The sequence below is a fragment of the Poeciliopsis prolifica genome, unplaced genomic scaffold (assembly GCF_027474105.1).
Source record: "Poeciliopsis prolifica strain line A6 unplaced genomic scaffold, Auburn_PproV2 SCAFFOLD006, whole genome shotgun sequence".
NCBI lineage: Eukaryota > Metazoa > Chordata > Actinopteri > Cyprinodontiformes > Poeciliidae > Poeciliopsis > Poeciliopsis prolifica.
This window is the reverse complement of record NW_026562381.1, coordinates 4,956,703-4,981,955: the sequence shown is the minus strand read 5'-3', so window position 1 is coordinate 4,981,955 and position 25,253 is coordinate 4,956,703. Positions and strand designations below refer to the sequence as shown.

The following is a 25,253-nucleotide window of genomic DNA, read 5'->3' as shown; positions in this document are numbered from 1 at the left end:
TTATAAAGTTCTTCATTTCATTGCTAGAAATTGATTTTTGTAATTTTTTTCCAAAGAGTTTTTGCAGCGCTGGTGGCTTGTATTTTCTACAGTAGACAGATAGGAAAGAGGGTGAGGAGAAGGGGGAAGACCTGCGACAAGGGTCACCAGGACCAGGAGTTGAAGCCGCGACGTCCGCGTCGAGGACTGAGGTCTCCAAATGTGGGGCGTGCTAACCCCCCTGCGCCACAACAGCACGCCCCACTTTTTGTAATCTTGACATAACATAAGTTCTTATTCTAAGAATTAAACATGAATCTTTTGGTGCTCTTTTCTTATGTGTCTTTTAGTGGAAAGCTCAAGAAATCACTATCAGATAGCTCATTAGACTGACTGCTTAATGATCATTAAAATGAGTAAAGGTAGTTGATTTTTAATAATTGCAATAAGAGAACAGCAATCTAAGTTGGACAATCTGGCAGGACTGAGGAATATATCTGCTCCCCCGAGCTTTGGCTTTAATAAAATGATTGAAAACAAGTGAGTGATCACAAAGAGACAACAGCAAAGTTTGTGACAGTATTCAATAATGTTTTTTTGCTTAATTTATCTTAACTCTTTTTACAGATGTTACAGAAAATATTAGAAAGTTAAACCAATAAGTACAGACAAGCTATTGAGAATCCACCTACACTTTGTTTACAAGTCTGTTGAGGTCAAGTGCTTTCTAAACGGTGCTGCGTGGTTGTGTTCAGGGTTGTGTGGGAGAGAAGGGAAAGCTCAAATACTGCATCAGTGTTGACATGCATTTTAGCTTCAGATTCATTTGCATTTTGTTTCTGATTTTTGTACTTCTGCGCAGTTGTAGGGCATAAATAACATAAATCAGAATTAAAATGAAAGTCTTCATTACTCTTTCTCTCAGTTAATGTAAAACAAGCACATTGCTTGTTGAATACCTGTGAAGTGTTTGAGTTTGTTTTAAAGTGTTGTTCATCTATTCAAATTGCTGATGCGTTGAAGCTTAAAATGAGGTAAATATTTCTCTCAGCCATTTTATTTCTGTTCTCTTTCTCTCTATCCGCAGCATTACTCGCAGTTTAAATCTGCATAGATATTTCCATCTGTCTTTCAGTTTAGCATACAGATTTGTGCAGCGTGCTCAGTCATGGATAAAAAGCTGATGAATTGCACACGCGAACACATTGGGATGACTTGGTTGAATGTGGTGCGCCCTAAGCCTCTGTGTCACTATGTGGCAGATGGAAGAAGAAAGAGGGCGGGAGTGAGAGACATAGTTGAACAAACAGGTATTTGGCTTGCAAGACGATGCTCAGCTGATCCTCTTGTTTACAGTTAATTGAGTGGGTCCGCAGGTTTGCATGTTTGCTGCTCAATGGCCATCACTATGCAAGCAGATCAATACACACCTGATTGATTTACAACACAGGTTATGTGAGTTAATATTATATAACATGGATGAGAGCTTGTTTATGGTGATGGCATCTGAGTGTGTGCGACAGATGTGCAATGCAATCATTTTATTGAATGTAAATATCACATGTTGCTACAGAGGTCATCAGTCATGTCGAGTTTGAAGTCATTTGAATCAACCTTACTCTTTAAAAATAACATTTTTACTTTTGTTTTTTTAGTACTTTTCCTATTTCCTTTTTGTTTTTCTTAACAAACCTATTCATAGAAACAGACTTTTTAAAAACTTTTCCAAGTATAAATCAAACATTTTTTTTTCTTTCAGATGTTCAAAATCATTAGTGGGGAAGTTACGTTAGTGTTGATAATGTTTTATTCTCACTGTGAAGCTAAATTCTGAATCTAGCAAACAAAATTTGTTTTTCTAAATATATATTTAGAAACACAGATCTCAGCCAGATCTAGAGAAACTCATTCATGCGTTTATCTTTAGTCGCATTGATTATTGTAACAGCGTCTTCACAGGACTGGGTAACAAATCAATCAAACAGCTGCAGCTGATCCAGAAGCTGCTGCTCCTGTTCTCACTAAAACCAGGAAGATAGAGCACATAACACCAGTTTTAAAGTCCCTCCACTGGCTACTTGTAGCTCAATGAATAGATTTTAAAATACTGTTGTTAGTTTACAAATCACTGAACGGTTCAGCACCACAATACATTAAAGATCTGCTGTTGTTGTATCAACCTTCCAGACTCTCAGGTCTTCTGGTTCTGGTCTGCTCTGCATCCCCAGAACCAGAACCAAGAGAGGAGAAGCAGCTTTCAGCATCTATGCACCAAACATTTGGAACAAACTTCCAGAAAACTGTAAAACAGCGGAAACCCTGACTTCCTTTAAATCTGAACTAAAAACACACCTGTTTAGAATTGTTTTTGAAATGTCATACTGTATGTAACAATGTATTGTTTATTCTATGTTACATGACTGTGTTTTTGTGTTTATGATGTAAAGCACTTTGAAATGCCTTGCTGCTGAAATGTGCTATACAAATAAAATTTGATTTGATTTGATTTGATTTCTGCATATTCTATTATTCTAACATTTCCCTGCATTTATTTTTTGTGCAGATCTTCTAAACTAAATATATGTTAGTACAAAAGGCAATCAGAGCACAATTTCTTATGACAATTTCACATGGTTATTTGGTCACCTTAAAAATGGTACTTCTCCAGCTTTAAGTTACATAAAAAAAGAATTGATTGTTTTGTGAACAACAATATGATGTGGCCTAATCATGCCACATAAATTCTGACAACTTAAGTGCTCCACAGTTCAACATATTTACATACAAAAAGGTTATCCAAGATTTAAAACATTAAATAACTTTCTCAATCCACAAGGATTCTGACTGATTTCATTCAGTAACATACATTTCTCAGTCACTGTAATTTGCACATCTGTTATTTATGCATCATTTGCTGCTCATCAACCTAGACGCACCTTGCACATCTGTGACTTTGCTGTCAGCTGCCAAGTCTGTTGATTCCATGCAGGAAGAATCTGTTTTGTCTCTAAGGATGCAAATTTGTGACTTCCACATATGGAACCTTGTGGTTGTTTTTCCCCTTCCAATAAAACAAGACATTGTTTCAAAATGTGTTGGCATTCTGGCTGAAGAGATTGCGAGATCATATTCAGTCGAAAATGTCTTCTGGTCCTTTGAGATAAAAAGAAAAAGTTCGGCATCATTTCTACTACTTTGAACCCTTAAAGTTTGTACAGAGTTCAGTGTTTATCAGATTACAAGTGAACTGAATGAAGACAATAGGTTACTGAAACAGATGAGACAGCTCATCTGATGTAGGTACACCATGAGATCCTGTGGGATTCAAGAGAAAGAACACTGCACAATTGTTGAGGAGAGAGAACAAGCCCTGCACATCCTGCAATCTAACCACAACTTGAACTGAATCACATTTATAGACTCTACTGAAAATCTATTAGAACACCCTGAATATCAAGTTATTTATTATGATGCAATGATAAAAAATATATACTATCTCTTAAGAGAAAGATGTAAGCCACACATAATAGAGCCTTCCAAAGGAATTAGATTATTACAACTATTAGAAACACACAGATTTGACTGTGAGATGAAAGAAAATGTACATTTAAAACTCAACATAAAGCAAAGAACTACCCCTGACGTCTTCTAAGATTAAAATATCCACTACGGTATTTGTATTCTGTTGTCACACACACCAAGTTAGTTTGAGTACAGCAAGAGGAACAATTAACTACACTGTTTTTCAATACACAATGAATAAAAACTACTAAACCTATTTTGTTTGGTGTATCTCTACAAACTTAGTATTTTTCCATAGTGGTCTCCCACAGAGGGAAGTTGCTTGACCAAGTACTGGTGGGATAACTGACAGCTGTTTCAAAATGTTTGTTTATCTTTTATATCTGAGAATGATGATTGTCCAAAGGGAAATGGCCTCATAACCGTTTCCAGATTGGTGAGAAACCTAATTCCCTCTTGAATCTAATAGAAGCAGTAAGGTTATATAAGCATGTGTTTGTTTTATTGTGAGTCTGCATTTTTCCCTTTAAAAATGTTAACAGAGGCCACTCATAAAGCTCTACAATAATTGATGTTCCTTTTTATTAGAATGCGTGGGAATACACTGTTGTTTTTTTCCTCAAATAATTTAAAGTTTAATTTTAGATGATGTCGAATGGGTATCACATAAAGATAAATATTAGATTTGGTATTGGTTAAAAACATATAGACAGAAATAGAAACACACAGCACTCATCAAACTTGCACCTTGGAGGGAAAATGCAGTTACTTTTGTATTAAAAAGGAATCATTGTCCAACAAATACTCATATTTTAAAACATTTTATTAGCTCAAAACATTGACTCCAAATCAAAGAGCATGTTTAATGATAAAAGGTAGACTTAAAGAATAACCATTTCCATTAAGTATATTCATACACAACAACTGAAGCCTGACCATCAAAACTTAGAGAGGTCTGGATTATACCAGTGATGAGACTAACAACAGTTTCTCTAATATAGCTAAGCAGTCTAAGGGAACAAATCCAAAGTCAATCAATTTTGACTAATTGGACATGTGGTTTCCAAATGGGGACAAGGTTCAGGTCCCACCGTTCTTTTCATTTGTATTACTCTCAGCAGGGTTTATTGTTTCACAGTCCATTAAACTGGAACTGCTTTTCATGGTGAATTGCTGATCGAGTAAAAGCAACAGAACATCTCACCTTAATTAAACATCAAAGCAGTCACATCTGTCCTGTTTTTAGGCAGCAAATGGCAACCCAAAGCTCAAGTTATTCAAGACCCTTCATACAGGCAATGAAAAAGTCATTTAAAAAGAAATTGAATTAAAATACACATGAGACAATTAAAGACACAAACATATAATGCAAAATGTTTCAAAAAGATATGTTAAACTCGTTCATGCTTTGCCTTTTGCTGAACCAGACTGAAATAAAACACCAACTCTCATTTTCATCTGAAACTAGAAATGCAACTCCTCTTAATGGACATCAGGTGTCACTTTTTATGATGACTTTTACAGATACAGCTCACAAAGGATGAAATGATCCTGTTATCTTTAAGTATTGCTGAAGACGATTGTCAGAAGAGGTTTGTCTTGTAATCCAACAGTCGCTTCTTTGTTCATGGAAGCTTGAAATATTTGGCCTAAAACAAGAAACAATGTCAGAATAACTATATACAATTGGATGTTTTATTGCCTGAAGTGAGTGACATCCTAACCCGCAGTTCTGGTTAATGTTTTGAACTTAAAATAAACACTCCATAAAATGAATAAGATGTGTATTTATGCTGTATAAAAAGATGAATAAGTTAATTTTCAAAATGTTTTACATTAAAGAAATCCTATTTTTTCTTTTTAGGTCAGCTAGAATTATCAAAATGATTCTTTTTATTATTTGTTAAAAAGTGCTAAGAAATTGAATTTTTGGAGTTTTACTTTAGTCAGGTTTATTTATATAAATTGTTATGCTTTTAAGGGATTGGTGAAAGCCTTGATAACAGTGTTATGGCTTAGTAAGCTTCACATAGGTTAATTCACAATATATAAGTTAAATAGAGGCAGTTCATTGTCATATTGTAGGACACAGTTTGAAGTGATAAAAACATAACATACTGAACAAACAATAAATAAACAATACAGTGGCAACATGATGAGAAGTGATGTTAAGTTGTTAGTCTGAAATCAACATAAAAATGTAGGATCAAAGTTTTCAAATGCACCCAGGGACAAAAACTATCATTTTAAAGTCAAATCAAGTAATCTGATTAAAAACAAACATTGAACTGTTTGGTTATGATGACCACTTTTTCATTTAGAGTACAAAGGAGTAAATTTGCAAGCCTGAGAATACAATTGTAACTATAACATATGGGCATGGCCATGGCAACATGAATGAAGAACGTTTTCCTCTGTTCTCAAGTAATTGGTCAAAATGTCTTCCAAAAACACTGGAAACTGGAAACAGCCAATAGATGATGCTTTCTTGCTCTACTGTAATTTTCTCTAAGTTTGACTGAAATTTTACGTGACCAAGAAACCTCCAGCTGTTAATAGAAACTACATCAGTCAAATTAACATATAATGTTTTTAGCAGAATCTGGTGTTACAGCTTTGCTTTTCTCTGGATGTTTTCTAAAACAAGCAACATTTTTCGTTTTATAAGCAGGTATAAAAACTAGACATCACAAGCAGCGGGAGCTTGTAAGCAAAAATGGATCACTGGAGTTAGTCGGAATGAGAATAATGTTGTTTTGGTGCAAATTCAATTGCATTGTTATCACAGCTGTGTAGAGTGAGGAAACAACACCCTGTGGGAGCAGAGAGAGATTTCTGAGATGAAATAGGAAGAAGGAGAGAATGAATGAAACATTAAATGAGACGAAGAGGAAAACTGTGATAGAAACTGAAAGGATTTGGAATTGCTGTATCAGATAAAAGGAAAAAAAGTGTGAATTTCTACATTCAGATGAACAAAATTATTTGACAAAATCATACAATATTAAAAATAATAAAAACATTACCAAGTATTTTGATAGCATAAGAGATTTTTTTATTTGTCGGAGGAAAAATAATATCTAAAATTATGCAAACAGATTAAAAGTAAATAATGGAATAAATATCTAATGAGACAAAAAAGTGGCTCCAATTTGAATCTCACAGATTTCATACATATGACAGTACCCCATGTTTCACAAAATATGCTTGATGTGGCCACTTGTAGAACAACAAAAAAATTTAATATGACCTAATATATGAGGCATAATGAGAAATAATGCAAAACTTTCTTAATTTCATAAATATAATCATCTTCATTGGATAAGTTGTAGGCGATAACACTCCCTAAAATATATATTTCAACTAAGACATTATGAAGCAACAAAATAAAAATCTAATCACAGTAAAGACATCAAGACAGAGGACTTTAAAGCTACCAGGACAATGACCTTAGAATCTGGCACAACACTTGCTGAAGTGGCATGATACCATGATGCCAAGTTCTTTGACACAGATGCAATCAGATCACTATTCCTCTGGTTATCAAAGATGATCTCTGATCAACATGGTGAGAAAAAATTTAAAGGTCTCCCAGAACAGACGTATGTAAAAAACATAGATTCTTGATATGTATTTTTTTTTTGCACAAATATTTAACAATCATTGATTTCATGCAAAAATCAGTGTGAACTCAATGTTTGCCTTTTCCTGTGGAATAAAGGTCATCTCCAAAACCATGATGAAAAAGTTTCATGTCTTGATCTTACAATTCGCATTTCTTTGAGTTGCAAAAGGAGGTAAAGCAAACCGTTTCCTAACGTCTTAGCACACCACAGACCTCCATACCGTGTTGTGAAACGCCTCATGTGACATGCTCTTCAAAACTTTCAGGCGCTGTCTGCAAAAATTTACATCTTTTGTCAAGTCAGCACATTTACAATCCCATTCTGCGGCCTTGTCTCACTGTGTCGATGTGTTCATGTTTCATTTCACAACAAAAATGTAGAAATTCTTCATATGTGATCATAATGAGGAGTGAGCCACATAAACTACCTGGTCTGTACCTTTTACTGGCCAATCCAATGACAGAAAACAAATTAAATCAATATACATTGTTTGCCTTTGATAAAACAACAAGTTCTAACATTGTTGTTTAAACTGATGTAGCTGGGAAAGTAGTTTTATAAGGGAAACTACATGTGTGAATAGCTCTGGGCAGTCTGCAGCTGAAGTAAATTATGAACTGCTGGGAAGTAAACAATGACAGAGGAGTGGCCAGAGAGAATGGAGTGAAGGTCAGACTGTTGTTTCTTTTCATGCCACCCTAAGATGCTGTAAAGAAAATTATCCTGGCTTCTGTTTTTAAAAAATATCACTTGCAATTTATTGTGCAACTGTAATTAATAGCTGGTTTAGCATTTTCTAATTCACTTTTTCAGACTGGCTTTTTGCTGTCATTTCATATTTTTTTAATGTAAACTATCATTAAAACATGTTCACATAAGGTAGCAATTGAAACAAACAGCAAAATTACTATTGTATGTCAGTCAATTTATTGTCTTTAACCGCTTATTCTGGGTGGGTTGAGGGTAGACTCTGAATGATGGTCCATCTTACAACACAGATCCAAAGAGGACAAATATGTTCATACACACACACACACGCACACGCACACCTACAGACGCACGCACACACACACACACACACACACACACACACACCCTTGGTGCAAATGTATATCAGGGTCAATCAGTTATGCCGGTGGAAACAAATTTGCAAACTTGATAACATGATTTACGTATCTGCTGAGCATACCTTTAATGTGCAATAACAGTAGAAAACTCTAAACTACGTCATTTTACTGTCATGATTCTGGGGGTTTGGGGTTTTGTTTGCATTTGTGTTTGTTTTTTAATTAGTTCTTAGTTTATTTCAGCATAGGTTTTGCTTCTCCCATTCGTCTCTTTTGTATTTAGGCTCTTTGGGTTTTTTTTTCTTTGTGTAGTGTTTTGGATCATGTTATTTCTCCTCTAGATTTACTCCTCTGTTCCTACCCTGGTAATTGCCCCAGGTGTTTCTCATTCTCCTCATTACCCCTGTGTAACGCATGCATGTGCGTGAGTGTGTATCCCCACCAGTTTCCATTTCCAGTTGTTGGATTCTTGTGTCCTATCATGCTCAACCCCATTCATATACTGTTTCCTGTCTTCTATCCTCAACTTGTCCTGTAAGTGTTTTTTGAATTCTTTTCATAAGTCATCATTCAATTGCCACGCTCTTCCTTGCTGTTCAATCCACCACTCATCTGGCATAACATGACATTTGAGCTTCAACCCTCTTTCTGCCATAAAGCATGAAGAAGGGAAGAAGGAGTAGTTTTCTACAAATGTGAACTCCATATTTATCAGGCCAAACCATACAGTGCAATACCATATCACTGGTCAATCTATCGACCAAATTGCTATAATTTCCTTTTGTGTTGTATTATATTCTTTGTTTTGTATTTAATTTGTATTTTTTTGTATTTTGTGTATGCTTACTGTGTGCCACATTTTTGCCTGTGAGCTGCTGGTAACTATAATTTCCTGAGGGAGTCTTCCCAAGGGATCAATAAAGTCAAGTCTAAGTCTAAGTCTAAGTCTGAAAGGTTTGCAAATGTTGAGATTATAATGGAAGCCAACATATGTGGTAAAAAAAATATTAAATAAAGATGCCAGGACCAAATCTGAAGCCCAAAATTTTGGATTAGATGATCTCCAGATCAGACATTCATTATTGCATCAAATGCCAGAGACTAACATAATTCACCCTCATGACAAGAACAACCTTGCTATAATCTGCAGAATTTCCATATCAGTGAAAGGTGACTGAACCTCCACAATCGGTTTCAGGCTTTCCAACATGACAGAATGCAGTTTTAAGAGGTTTCTGTTAATGCTGCACCCTAGTTAATAGTTCAAACCATTTCAAACTGGGCTTGTCGCTTTGTACACATGCACACAGGGTGGGGTCAGAAGGAATCATGCACATGGAATCTAGAAAGTTTATTTGTGCACCAATCATAATAATTCTTTGGAGCTGAACATTTTTGTTTCCTGGTCATGCTTCAGCTTGCTGATGCTTTTTCCTCTTCATCTTTATTGTGACTTGCTGCATTCTAAATGCATCCTGAAAAGTTCACTACTTCCTTTGGTCTCCTGGCAACTAGCACAGTCAGGTGTACATACAATTTGGAGGCGTGTGTCCCACTATGCATTTCGGAAACTAAAAGCATACTGATTAAATGTGAGACCTGTAGGTCCTATGTTGCTTTTTGACCAAGAAAGAGGATTGTTTGTTGCAGCTGTGTGTTGAGATTTGTTTGGTTGAAGCAAAAATGGCAACAACTTGGAGTCACACTGAATTTCAGAATAGTTGTGAGGTTGTAGCCTTGGCATCAGGCCATTGTGGCCATTCCTGCTTTAAATTCTCTGTGCCTATGAGTTCTACAGAATAGATACAATGCCTCTGCTGCCAACACACTCCCTGAAGCTCCTTTATACTCCATCCAGGACCCGGTTATGCTGCCAACACAACAATGAACCACCATAAACTCCCCATGGAAGTTCTGTTCAGTCTCAATTAGAAAAAGTCACATCTAATGCTCAAATAAAAACTCACTTTGTAAAATATTTGTGCAGATGAGTAAAACTAAAAGTTATTCTGGTTAATTCATTCTTATATAATACACAGAGCCTGTCAATTTATTCACAACTTACTTTACTACTGCATTCTGTAGCAGTGTGACTCCTGTTGAGATTTGAAACTAGAACCCTTTTGGTACTAGACAATTCTGTAAATGGATAAAAAAATGTGTAAGTCAATACTTACGCAGGGTTATTCACAGGTCAGAGTCCCCAGAGAGGATTTAAATTTGGACAGTGTTCTGACATATCTGATTTAAGGGGTTAATCCAGTTGAAGGCTTAGGTGCAAAAATTGAAATTGTGTGATCACTAGGGATTTTTAGCCACTACAAGTATCTAGTTAGATAAGTAGTAGTAGCCAACCACCATATATTAGAACATATTCATTTCAAAGCAAACCTAAAAAACAAGAGTGAAATTCATTCACTTGTACAGCTTGCACTGGTCCCAAACACCAATCCTCAGGTGCCACTTTTTCACATGTTTTAAATGTGTCACAGTTTCTACATACCTTCTTAAAAGAAAAAAAATGACTTCCCCAGCATGTTGTCAGGTTGTGTGGATGCCTGTTATTCTACATCAGATGTCCTGAAAGCAGGAACATGTCTAAAATGTGCACGTTTTTCAGTTATAGCGTACATATTTTCCATTTTTACTGCATTCCCAGTGAGAAAAGAAATGAATATTGCAACATTTTCAAGGTTGTTTAATTTTGAAATCTAAACCAGTTTAGATGTCTTGCACGGTAATAGCTGATACATGCTCAGAAAATTTAGCCAAGCCACAGTAATTTGTTGGATGTGTTTTTGCAACACCTGGCCAGAAGACACTCCTTTAAACATGTAACAACATTATATAGTGTCAACATAGTGCCAACAGAATCACACACGGAGCAGGGTGTGTTACTTCCAGTGTGTAACACACCCCCTCCTCTTCACCCCCCCGCCTGCCCAAGTGGGGGCAGAAGGGAGTATTGGGGTGCACACAAGTATCAAACATTACATGAGGAGTCATTAATACAGCGGCAGTGTGTTATAGGTCACTGGGAGGACATTTGCAAAGGAAGACTATTTATAGCATGCCTACACATCCTGTTGTGTAAAGAGTTATCATGGTTGTATAATAATTATGTAGAGTTTAAATTAATTATTTAAAATCCTCAAAAAAAATATAAAATGTACGTGTGTGGAAAATAACTTGTGCCAACCACTAGCTGTTTAATACAAAACAAAGAAAAGCAATTGTTAAAAAACAACCAGAATTGATTGTTTGACACTCTTACTTTTGCAGGTGTGAACAGAAATGTGTTCTTTCGAGACATTTCAATGTCAACCATGCATAAATTTGCAACAGCCTTGGAAATGTTTCAGTTCCAACTTGATGACAAATTACTGTAAAAAGAAAAAGAAGGGAAAAAACAGTTGCTTTATGACTCCAGGCTAATACTAGGAGGTGATTGTAGTTATTTTGGTAGATCAGGAGTTATATTTTGTCAGATTTTATGCATAACTTAACCAGCCTTATTGGAATCTTGACCTAAATTTAAAAAAATGGTGGAGAAAAAACAAAACACATAAAATGTCCATTTTCATAATTCATACAAATATTTAATTACAATGGCAAAATGGCTTATCCATGGCATGAAACTGAAGAAAGCAGTGAAAAAATTATTTGGTAGAAAGGACAATCTGAGCAGGGTTGTTAATTATTTCTGATTTGAGAAGTACTTCTACAGTGTACTGTGTATATACATCTACACACTCTTTAGAGCAGACAACATATAGCTGAACTTAATTATTCCTGATATTATCAGATTATCAGCAGTAATGCAATCAATGAATGACTGCTGGGAGGCAATATTTGATTTCTTATAAAATTTCAGATGCCTTGTGGGATTTTGTAAATCTTTATGGGTAAGTTCAAAATGAAAAATTAAATAATATGCATTTCTGAAAATAACCCGAGATGAGGAAAGAGATTTTTTTTCCAATGAATGCAAAATAAAAATAAGTAAGACCAATTAAGTTTTTCTGTTTTAAAAATGAAGATTCTTTGGTGATGTTTAAAACATATTGGGAAAGATGTAAGGGAAGCAAGGCTTCAACAACAGCTGTAGTGTGACTGTATTTGGATGCACTGGCATTTAGCTGGACACACACATGATCTGTCAGCCCCGCTGTGATATGTAGTGCAAAAGTCAAGGTCAGCTTACAAAAGAGAGGGACCAATGAGGAACATAAGTGAGTGAGTAAAAGCATGGAGAAGCATATGCAGAGGAGAATAATGCATAGCACAAGATAAATTTAAACCTATGTCGCTCAGATTCACACCACGCACAATTTTTCCAGCAGCTCTTCACCAGATTGGTCAAGCAAGTAATGAAATTCCCTGGTTAGAAGTGAATGATGCTGGCTGCCTTGAGTAACGTACTCCTATAAATCAAGATGCTCGTCATTCTGTGATATACATTCAGGATGAGGAATGGAATTGGTTTTACACTGACCAGGCATCCATAAGGAAATATACCTGCAAAATAATCAGCAGAGGGGGACAAGCAGAAGCTGGCCTGTTCTAAAGGTTCATCTTGGTCCAGCAGTTGTCATCCTGTGTTACAGTCATGTTCCTGCTGTGCGGCTTACCCACCTGCAAGTGCTTGATACACAAAGCCACAGTGTAGGAGGACCAATAGGGTTGTAGTAATCCAACCATTCTCAATATGCTGAAACTAAAAATGTCATTTAGTCCTAATCACCTTTGTCCTTTCTCTTTAACAACACCAGCTGTAGATCAGTGAGCAATTTTCTGTGCCTGTCTGTAGTGTGTTGATGTGTTTGAGTCCCAAGATGAAAACAGGATGTGGGTGGTTTCCCCAAAAGGCCACATAAATAACTTACATCTTTACAAAACCTTTTTTCATTAGCTGAACTTAATTATTCCAAAAATATACTTAGTAATAAACTCTGAATACGTTTTCATCTGCTGCAACAACAAAATCATATTGACAATGGAAACGTTCAATTATCTTACTGAAAATAATTATCTTTTAGAATAAATAATGGTCAAAAGAGGAGGAGGTGCCCAACTTTGAGTATTTCAGTGTATGCTTAGCCTGGTAATGATGATTGAATAGGCAACCCAAGTGAAGAGCAATCTGTTCAGAACTACAGTGACTTCAGTTAACAGAGGAATTCACATTATAATACAACTGATATGTCAAACTATCAAATAGAAAAATATTTTTGATGAACTGAACCCTTCTGCGACCTGTACAATCAGGGTCACCATTATTTATGTCACATGTGTGCATCTACTGGAGTAAGACTCCATCCGACGGGTTGCATATATTATTGACATGCAACTGTTTTTTTCAATGCTTGAAGCATTAAATCAAATTTAATAGGTTTTTCATTCTCAACAAACAAATATAAAATCTTATGAGCCAACATTGATGTAATCAACATTGACCCATACAAGAGGGTTTTAATGCAGCTGTTCAATCGGAGAAACGGCTGCAATGACCTTCAAAATAACACAAATAATAAATCTATGCAATTAATTAATCAGATACATGTTTCCTAAATCCAGTGATGTTTTGGTTTAAACTCTGCAACATTAGACATCTGTCATGAGGTTATCCACCAACTGTATAGGAATGTGCTGATTGATCAATGATCAATAATGACCCTCAAAATGATTCCTGTCTGATAAGTAATTAATAGTTATTTTTTCCATTGTTATCACTCAAACTGTAAATATCTACTGCATACTTTCTGTGTCCAGCAACAGGTCAGCAGTTCAGAGACTGACTGCAGTTCATCTGAAAGACTGCTGTTCTAATTAAAGTTTACTAGAGTTTGAATTCTTTATTCACTCCAAACCTCAATTACAGAGCAGCAAAAGAACAAAGCAGCACAATGTGCCTGTTTGAGCTTTTTTTTTTCTTTCTTTTGATTAGTTTAACATCAGCTTGAGGATTTTGAAGAACTCAGCTTTGTGAGTTTGGAAGTTTCTTTTAATCTCAATAATCCACACAAATCTGATAATGGAACTGACATATTAACATCCTTGGCTCTTAATCCTGCAAACAGCGTTCAATTTGATTCCTGTGGAAACTAAACCTGTGAGTCTGAAGTGAGAAGGCAGAGTAGCAGAGTGTGATATTCTGGCTAAGTGACTGCCTCATGGACCGCCTGGTTTACAATGTTCCAGCGTATTCCCATGTCTTGGGCGGTTATATTTGGAACATCCTTCTTACATGACGAGATTCTTTTCAGCTCCTCACTGACTGCGTTTGATCTCAACATCATAAAACAGTCAACAGTCAAAACAGTCAGTTGGACTTTTTCTTTTGCTGAACTTTCTGTACTTTTATGGTGTGGGTTTTTGTACTTTCAGAAAAGTCCAGAGTGACTTGTTTTCTGCATGTGAAACTAATTTCAGAGCAGGCAGAAGTTAACTATTGTTTTTGGGGTGTGCTTACAGAGTGGAAACACTGGGATGCTGAGTATGTGAAGAGTTGAGTAGAGTAGGGGTCTTACACAGTACTCTCATTTTTAGACTGTTTTGAGTCATTGGACACTTTGGGAGAAACCTGCAGTCATCCCTGACTTTTGCTTCCAGACTCACTTGCTGCATCAGATAAATAGATTAAAAAAAGAGAAAACCTTAGAAGGATCTTAATTGATTCTGTCAAGATGTCATTTACAATTCCCCCTTCTACTGAACCAAATATGTCGCTACTGAAATGTAATGATGTCATTTTAACTAATAAATTATTATATTTTTGAACCTTTGAAAAAGTTCAGATGGTACAGCTGTATATATTTCGGTAAGTATATAATAACAAATCAGAATTAGTTTGATTTATGTTGACAGCTCCACATTTTCTTTTATCCATCAAGTCTGTAGTTCATGGTGAAATTACATGTCCCCAAGACACAATGTGACTATTGATCATTGTGCCATGAAATTTAGACATAATACTAACGGTTGTCAGAATTCTTCGTAGACTCATAAATATTTATTTTACATATAAATTTTAAAAATCTGTTAGACAATGTTGCTAGACTAAAATCTCATACGTTCATTGCTACTTTCTCCAGCCTTTGCGCTTTTCCAGCAATGATCAGAAGTGATAAATTGTAATCATAAATTAACACCACAAATATGTCTATCAAAAGAAAAGTATCAGACATACTTTGATTTACTGTCCTATTAATTCAAAATGTCCACTGTGAGTTCTCTAACACCTGTTTTTGGTAGGTTTCATAAAAGACTTTTAGGCTTCTTCAGAGATGTTTTTATGATCAAATGAACAAACAGTAAAAGGGAGTCGAACCATTCATTGTTTAGTAGAGTACAAAATTTGAAGTTGTGCATGCATGCATTATTTAAAAGAAATAAATAGTTCATTTTAATGAAATCCTTTCTCACCTCTTAGAATAAAGGTGTCGCTTCTGGAATCTCCAATTACCCTTGAAGCTATCTGAGGTCAGTCTGACTGTTGCAGTGACATTAAAAAGTTCAGGAGTTCACTGTTATCTTCTCATTTGCACATTAAGGCACAGAAGCAGCTAACAACATGGGCTTGAGTGCAGCTAAAAAGCCCACTTCAATAAAATACAGCAGTTATCTTAAGAACCGCCTCACATTGCCAGCCCAGCTCAATGACTGCCTGACCTCAGATCATGAGCTTGGATTGAGACTGCATGACCTGAGGGATAAAAATCAGAGAAATGTCCATTTTAATGGTCTGGATATGAGTCAGACACACATCCTCAGTATTTATACTTCAGTGGTATTGATTGTTTTTGGTGTTTGTTGTGGTCGGCCGCAGTTTGGTGTGATATACGAAGGCATTAATGTTGCCCTGGTTGCTGCAGCTTATTGCCTGTTTGTCATTTTGAATAGAGTTTTTTTTTCTAGGAGTAGAAAGACATTTGTTGTGTAAAGCTCCTGTAGATTTTAGGGTCTCACTGCACATTCTAGTTCCCTTTTTGTTAATTTTGTACACAGAAAACTTAAAGACAAAGTTCTGAGTTATTTGTGGTATGCTCTTCAAGGTGACCCATGCTTCTTTGACCTGATTTGCATAGATATGGACAAAACATGTTCACTACATTTTTTGCACCAAAAAGATTTTCAGATAATGAGATTTTATCTCAGTCCTGCTTATTTGACCTCCTTTCAGAATGAGCTGTCTTGTAGGGCCTCTTGTCACTTTAAATTTAAATAAGCTTCTGCTGCCCCCCAACTCAATGTTTATGCGAAAATGGGTGGAAACAGATCCAATTATAAAACTGTACACCTTTGAAAAGCAGACGTGGGGCCTCCCGTACAATCTTCAAGAGTAAACCACTTACTGCATAGTAAGTGGTTTCTCTATGGCAATCCAACAACAAAATACTTGTGTTTTCCAGCAGCCCATGTACAGTGCGTACAGCGATAAACTAGCTGACCAAATGTACTGGAGCGCAACTTGGGTTGCTTGGTAACAGGTTGGGCTTTGCTGAGGTTGCTAGGTGACGAGCAGTGCCTACTGATTTGTGACATTATGTTCGAGAGATTTTATAAAACTGCTCATTGAAACTGAAAACTGGTCCAGACACAAGAAGCATTAACTTATAACCAAAAACCAGCTGGATGGGCTTTTTAAGCACTTTGGCTGTTTTTAGGAGCAGTGGATACCGAAATGAAAATTCAAAAACATGCAAAATGTGAATTTTGCATAATACATCCCCTTTATGTAAAGAGCTCTCATTGCAGTTTAGTTCCTCTCTTTCTCTCCATCTTTAAAAATGACAATTCAGTTATGCTGCTGTCTATGCTCTAGATATTTTTAAGCTGAAGGTTACTTTGTCTTTGAGCTCCTTGGCTGTGCGTCAGGGTCTGGGAGTTGACTGGAGGCATGCTCTTTAACGACACCAAAATGCAGTAATATTTGAACCAGGCATTACTGGAACTTGATTTAGAGTACTTTCGTGGCATTTCAGCTATGGTGGCCTCTTTAGAACCGACAAAACACCCTGAAGAAGAAATAGTTGTTGCTATTTTAACCAGTTGTCATGATTTGTATCATTAGTTTAGTTCTCCTGAAGCAAACCTAACACATTATGTCTAATGTGACTGCCCTGCTATTTGTGTTTTCATATTTGCATTGTTTTTGTCATTGACGAAATCAATTCTTAAAGCCTTGCTACGTCTCTTTTTCAGGCCCAGGAGAAAAGGAATAGTGTGCAGTGTAATGTGTAAGCTGGTGGGTGTTGAAATCAGATGAGAAATGAGTAATGCTGTACATTAAAATAAAATTGCGGTTGGCTTTCGGTCCTTTACTGTAGTTACACAACAATATAAGATAAAAATATGTAACCATGACTAAAACCTACCACTAAATGCCTCTGATTCTCACTGTATGTCAAACCTTCACTTTGTTAGAACTTTCCGGTGTTAAGCCCAACTGTGGTGCCATTCGACTTGTGTGTTTAAAGGACTCATTATTTTAGTAAAGCACTGAAAATACATTCTGTGTAAGTTATGAATTGAGAAAAAAAAACTTTAGATCAACAAAAATTCCTGTTTATGTCACCTTTACTGTCGATATATGAACCATGCAACCCCTTCTACTCCAAAGACCCAAAAGGATTTCTGTGCTTACACAGCTGAACAGACCTGTACTGCACAAAACTCGTATTTCTTAAGTTTCCATTTTAATATGCACCAAAATCAGTAAAGATTATTTTAGTTCATGTCGCCCTTTTTGGAAAAACACCAAAAAAGTGTTTGCTTTTTAAGATATTCTAGAGAAAAATGTGTGCATTCCTTCTTGTCACATTTAAATGTTTTGCACTGTGAAACATTTAAATGATAAATTACATTAAAATGTTTAAATGTCATCATGGTGAAAAATATGGCAGAGCATTTCAGTAAGACTTTGACCCGGCCATTACAAAACTTTAACTTTGGTGGACCTGCTTGTGTTTTTCAGATGTGCTTCAGCAACAGGAAATTAGGTAAAACATGGCCCCATTTACATGCACTGTAAAATACATTACATACATAATATTTCTGCATTAGTATCAAATTTCTCTTGGTCTTCTGCAGCATTCTACTTTTTCAGAAACTGAATTTTGAGTTTTCATCATGTGTGAGTTATAATCAACAGTATTAAGCAGTTTTTTTTGTTTTGTTTTTACTATATCACCATGTATAAAACAATTTTTATTCTAAAATAAACATATTAAAATAACATTTACTGAAAATAATTATCTTCTGAATGATTTTCTAATTTCTTGGGATGAACTGGTGTTGAGATGACCTTAACTGCAAGTTAATGAGTTTCTCCTTCATGATGAGGATGTTAATGAGGCATCATTACTACATCACACCCACAAGATACTTGTATATCACTGGCTTTGGGTAAGAAAAAAAAACAAAACACATTTGTAATTCCCCGTGCATAAGGAGAAGGGAGTATTTTCTGCACCCATGGTTGTAAAACATGATCCCTGTGCCTCTTTCATGTCAGTTGTCCTTCCAGCCATTCACTTGCAGTGACTCATGCTTTGGTGTTATGACCTAAATACTGTACCTGCCAAATTAACCTTTAGCTACTAAAACCTCTCAGTTGGTTTCTGCTAAGGAGAAAACCTCAAAATCAAAGACATAAAGAGTCATTTTTACTACTGTGTTGCAGCTAAATTAAATTTGATAAGTATTTTTAATCTGCCACTTGACTCAACTTATAAAGTATTGGGTTCTGATTTGATTAATGTTGTGTGAAGCAACTTGACAAATATTATGCTTAAATGTTTTTCCTTTGTTTTCAAAACTGACACTGATAGTTAATATGTTGTTTGGAATAGGTTCTGACAAGTTGCCATAATATATATTGTATATATGAAACCCATCTGTCTCTTGCAAGTAACAGTCTGTTGCCCCACAATAAACTCTATTTGAAACCGTCTATCAACTTGTACTTTAGCATATATTCACAGCTTGCAAAATGAGTACTTGTCAAATTGTGCTTTTCTCTTTCTCTCTCAGATCTATGTGTGGAGGTGCAAACTGGTGGTACTGGGCTCAGTAAATCTGTCTGCCAGGTAATCATTTTCTAAAGCAGTAGTTGATCCAGCATACATGTTGATAAAACTCATTACCCTTCATGGACTTATTCTCACAATTTGACTCAGATTAATTACTGACGATCTTTAATAATGAAATCTGACCATTCTCGTCAACCATTGTCCTCTTCACCAAGCTGTTTTTATCCATTCTTAGACTCTTTGTCTGCTCCACTATTTAATCGCTTTTTTATGTCATGTTTATGTGAATATTGTATTTTGTTTTGTCGTTTCTTATTGTGTAATTTGTGTCATTTTAAATTTTCTCTTGCTTTATAGTCCCTCTTATCCCCAGTCAGAAAAACTTTTTTTTCTGCCAGGCCACATTTGTAAATAAGACATTTGTCTTAATCTTTTTTTGTCTATTTTAATAAATGTTGTTTTAAAGGAATTAGACAATAAAATAGCAAAATAAAAAATACAACCAAGACATGATGTCCTACAGATGACACCTGATATCTAAAATATGTTTGATTTTACAGAAAGCAATGCCTGTTACCTTCACTTGATCTGATCCTCATTTTTTTTCAGGCCCAAAGCAATTGCACCATTTTCTTTTTAAAATCAAATTTTGCAACACCTTTCTACAAAGGGAGTTATCTGCTTCATGATGGTTTGGATAATTGTGAATCTGTCCAATGCAATAATTTTTTCCTGGAACATTTTAAGGAAAACTGCTTTTTTTTTTCCCCTGACCAACAACAAAACACAAACTTGCCTTCAAATAAAGCTAATTACTGCAATAATGCATAGCTACTGGTGCCAGCAAATAAATTATGAGGCGTATTTTCCATTCTGTTTTGCTCTCCACCTGGATCTGACGCAATTTCAGAAACGCGTTGTAAAAATGTAACGGTAACGAGTGTGTAGTGGGAATGTACAATTGGCCTACTTTCGATAATTGCTTTTACTAGTACTAATAAGGAAACAGATATGTTTCTAGTTTCTGCATCTGAATGAAGAAAACTATGTTTTTGTGGTATAATTAACATATTTTCACCCGCTCGGGTTATGAATGTGCATTGTCAGACGCATTTATATGGAAAATAGAAAGGCTGTTATGAGTTCAGAAACTCTGGAAATGTACTGACAAAGCAGATTCAACGTTACCTGGAACTGACAGTCCATGTTCAAATGAAACAGCTTTGGATTAAGTTAAGATATGTGCTTGAATGAACTTAAAAAATATTGTGTTCATCCACTGATGATGCAACCATAAAAGATTAAGATGTAAGTTTGCCTCTAATTGCAAAGGAGAGCATTGTGTCTAAACTAAATTGTTCAGAAGCGTTTCTGTGTGCAGAAGCTTGTCAACAAACTGCCAGGGGAAACTGTAAAGAATTAAGTCATCCAATTACCACTGACTGTGTGCTGTAAAGACGAGATTTACTCGAGCGTGCTATTTTGCTTCAGGCTAGGTGTCAGGTTGAAAGCTAGGTAAAGCCGGTTAATTCAGGCCAATAAAGCAAAGTCATGCTGACTTTCAAAAAACAAAGTTGAATAACATCGTTGTTATCAGATTATAAACAAATGGCTCATAAAAGTATAACGCCATTGCAGAACAAAGTATTAAATTGCATTTCAAACATTTTAGCATAGTTCCTTGCAAAAGTATTCATACCCCTTGAACTCATTCACCTTTTGTTATGCTACATCCACCATCAACAATGTACATCCAGTGTTTTCATGTGGATTTTATCTGATAGGTCAACACAAATCAGGACATAATTGTGAAGCAGAAGGATTGCTTCAATTGTTTTTCAATTTTTTTCACAAACAGAAATCTGAAAAGTGTAGTATGAAATAAAAGCCAGTGCTACCAACTGCTTTCAGAAGCCACCTGATTAATAAATAGTCTGCATGTAAGTGTAATTTAATGTCAGAATTAATATCTGAGAAGATTGCAGAGGTTTGTGATGAGAAAAAATCTATTGTTATCAGGAAACCATAAGTCAATGCACTCATGCAGGAAGGGACACAGTAAAATGTGGAAAAAGGGGCTGTTACTATATGAATCATCACAAATATATAAATATATACAAAACCCTGTGTGTGAAAGAAAACAGTACCCGGTTAGAATGGTTTCGCAGAACATCAGCTGTGTTGGAATCGACAACTGACAGGCGTCGATGTTGCTGTTTCCCAGCAACAGCAAGAGGATTTTGTCACTTATAGCTGTAGATCTGAGACAAAAGCAGAATGTTTCAAGAGTTTTTAACTGTACAATGCATGTCCCCACTGATCAGCCCCACAGTTTGTGTTTTTCTTTTCTGTGGTTACAAAACAATGTGCTTAACAAATGCATATTAGTTTGCCGTAAATTTTTATTCTTAGTTTTAATGCTATGTGTTTGTCATGCATTCAACCAGGCATAAAATTATAACCACTAAGAGTTGAAGTGAATGACACTAATTTTATTTTCTTTATGATACTGCAATACTTTGTCCTAAATGTTAATTTGTTATAAGGATTAAAAATTGATAAGTGGCCTGAACGACTTGGTCAGAACATCTACAAAACTGCAGCCTTTTGTAGGGCGTTCTTGCAATGGAAAACATGTCAAAATAGCATAAAGAACAGATGTCTTGGTCATAATGCACATTGGGAGCACTGAAATTGCTCAAGAAGTTAATGCTAAATTAATTTTTTTCAATCCAGAAGACCCGATTCACAAACATATCCACATGCTAATGGCTACTCAATAGTAGCCACAGCTGCCCAAATCAGGGCTATTTTAGCAGCAAAAGAGAAACCAACCCACTATTAAGCAGCCGGTCATAATGTGGTGATGCTGGACATTGCTGAAGCTCTATAAATATACAAGGAAAAAACAGAACAGGTCATCCTACAATAACAACAATAAACTTTAAAAGCAAAGCCCCAAAACTGGATGAGATGTATTTGCATGTTTGATCTATAATTCATCGACTAGTTCAAAAAAAAAAAATAGAAAAAATTGCATTGCGTATTTTTAATTTCTCTGAGTCTTTCTCAGCTACATCAAAATTATATCAGCATATTAGAACTGATTCAAACTGTTGATTATGCTGCAGAAAATGTGCTTTCTTCTGAGAATATGTCTATCTATTTCTATAAACAGATCTTTATTAAGCTTGTAGGGCAGTGACATTCCGGTGAAGCAGTCCTGATTTAGCCGCGGGAATCCAAGCATCGACCCCCTGGTGCTCCCCGGAGACCGCTTTTCAAGAGCCGCATGTCTTTTAATGTGTGTTTGTCTCCACGAGTAAATAGATGCGCCCCCTACAGGTGGCTCTCTCTTCCTCCTCCTATACTCCACTCTGACTCCGCAACTCCTCATTCACTAGAAGATGGCGGACTGCGCTCCACTATTAGATGAGGAACTCTCGTCCTTTGTCTTCAGTTACCTGACAGAAAACTCCGGCAGCCAGGTAAGATCCCAGCCTTGGAGGATACACGGGACGCCAGGCTTTGCAGAGCGGGGCGCGTCTCTGCACGTCACCAGCTCTGGCACATGCTGTGCCCGGCTGATGGGAGCCTCTCTCTGGGCTGCTCAGCTGCATCTCCCCGGCACAGAGCAAGCCGGCTTTCTCTGTCTGCATGTGCATGTGTGAGCGTGAGTGTGCGTGTGTGTGTGTGTGTGTGTGGACTACAATGACTGATTTCCACGTGTCTTGGAGAAAATGCTATCAGCTATCGGCAATAGAGGAATTTAATGGATTAAAACGGATAAATGTTTTGGTGTTAGACTTGGAGGCGGAAAGCAGCCGGCGTGCTGCTGCTCGGCCGGGATTATTTGGTATGCAGAGGGGCGCTTTGGAAACTTTAGACGCGTTCTTGAGGGAAGTTTTAATTTCAGTGGCGGTCCTCTTCATGCGTGGACCTCTTCATGCGTGGACCGGTGGATTATTGTGATATATTGACATATTAATTGGGTTCTAGACTGTTTATTTTTTTTAATGTGTGTAAAGAAACGTGGTCGTGTGTGTGCTTAATCCACGTGTTTGCGTTCCTTGTTTTCTTTTAAACACTCATTAAATGTTTTGAAGAGGTCCCTTGTTGTGGCATTGCAACACATTAATGCTGTGTAATGTTATTTATACACTTCATTATTAAGCTGATTGCCTCGACACAGGGGGTTTAGAGCGCTGGAGGATCTTTGGATCTCTAGCGGATCAATGCTGGAGATCCACTGGCCGAAGCGCTCCAAAGTTGAGCAACACTTTTCCCACGATGCGTTCATGGAGATCTCATTTTTATTGTTCGTATTATTAGTTTATATCTCCAAAGCATGGACGGAGAAGAGCCGAGCTCTAAGTCAGCTGGGAAAGTTGATGCGGTTTTACGTTTTCGTAATGGTTTGCGTAATCGAAACGGTTACAAAACGCGTCTTGGTGAGAAACTGACTGAAATCTGCTCGATTCTTGGACTGTTTACCTGAAAGTGTGGATATCGTGACAGTCTGATAACCGATTGTGTGTATGGATGAGGAGGGTCGCGGGAGGCTTTGCTTTAAAGGGACCAATTATGTCAGGAAATCAGCGAAGATTTGCTGATTCTTAATTTAAACACACGCAGATTAATCTCCTCGCAGGAAGTGTGCAGGAAAAGACCCCGTCAGGGGTCTGTCAGTGTCAATCCAGGATCCGCAGCACAGCGTGACATAATTGCATTGCGGTGATTGTTTTTGCGCTGGATGGTGCAGGGTCATCGCGGCATCTGATGCGCTGTGTGCGGGGGTTGGAGGTATCGGTGATGCTTTGGTGAAGTGGGGGAAGAAGGGAGGTCTGTCACAGCTGATTGGCAGCCCTAGCATGTTGAAATCAGTGCGTGGAGGGATGTAGGGAGACTGTGGGCTATTTATAAGCGGCAGCAGTGACATGTGCCCACACATAACACATACTGTGGATGTGAGCCATCTCAATGTTATGCATATTAAAGGGAAATACAATGTCTGTTATATTTGCAGAACATTATGTTACACATAACTCATCTATACTATATTATAGTATAGCTTTAATATAGTATATAGCTATACTATAACTCTCACTGGATTCTCACTGGAATTTATCACTTCTTTAGCTCTTTAAATTGGTTTTGCAACAATAAATTGAATCACAGTCATCATGCATTATCAGCATATGCAATATCTCTATTCCAAAGCATTGCAATATTTCGTAGCCTATCATATTTCATGTTTTATGCATTCAAACTGGTTTCCAATAATCCTTATAACAGGTACAAACACCAATTAGCATTGTAAATTAATAAACAATATTGTGAATATAATTATTTGCCCACTGACTGTTTATGTAAAATTGGAAGAGAAGACATATTCAAGGTGTATATAATGCAAGTTTTGTTGTCTTTGTCCTTGTTCATCCCCAAATTGAAGTGACTCCCCAGGCAATGAGCCTTAATGGCCAAATTACAAAACACCATTGTGTCTCAGGTTACCGTTGGTGTAACCTGAGACACAGGTTATAAAATTTTCTGAAAGAGTAAAAAAGTGGTATACCAAATCATTTCTATAAAAAAATCACATCTGCCTTACAAACCCACACAACCAAACATCAGTCAACCAGCAGAAGGGTGTTTGGAAATGCATATCATGCTGAGCACAAGGGGGAAAAATAATGCACAAGACACCTAATACACATTTCGATTTGGAAAATGTGACTATAAAACAAAAGTATATCCATGCTGTGCAGATCCAATAATGATGTGGATGTGGAATGTAAATGGGACAACTGTGAGGGAGAAAAATGCTCAGATGGAAATAGGCATGCTGTTACGTCGACACAGCGCTTTGCTCTGAGGCTTTTAATGCTGGATTGCTGCTAAGTCCTTGACTGGCACGGAAGAGGGAAGATGAACTTGAGTCAGAAACGGAATTAAACTCTGCACTGTATCGCAGTCCTTTCTTTATGTGCAGTCTGATAAGGTTATTTATAGTGCAAACAGCACAC

The 25,253-nt window shown here is 36.6% G+C and overlaps 1 protein-coding gene across 1 annotated transcript in view; it reads left to right on the top strand.

The window, feature by feature from the left end:
* The first annotated feature begins 22,605 nt into the window (after window positions 1-22,605).
* Window positions 22,606-25,253, top strand: part of LOC129360304 (peroxisome proliferator-activated receptor gamma coactivator 1-beta-like) — an 88,929-nt gene continuing 86,281 nt past the window's right edge. Inside the window, exon 1 of the mRNA XM_055030436.1 lies at window positions 22,606-22,715. Coding sequence (XP_054886411.1) covers window positions 22,635-22,715 — 81 coding nt within the window. The 5' untranslated portion in view covers window positions 22,606-22,634. The remainder of the gene's footprint in view (window positions 22,716-25,253) is intronic.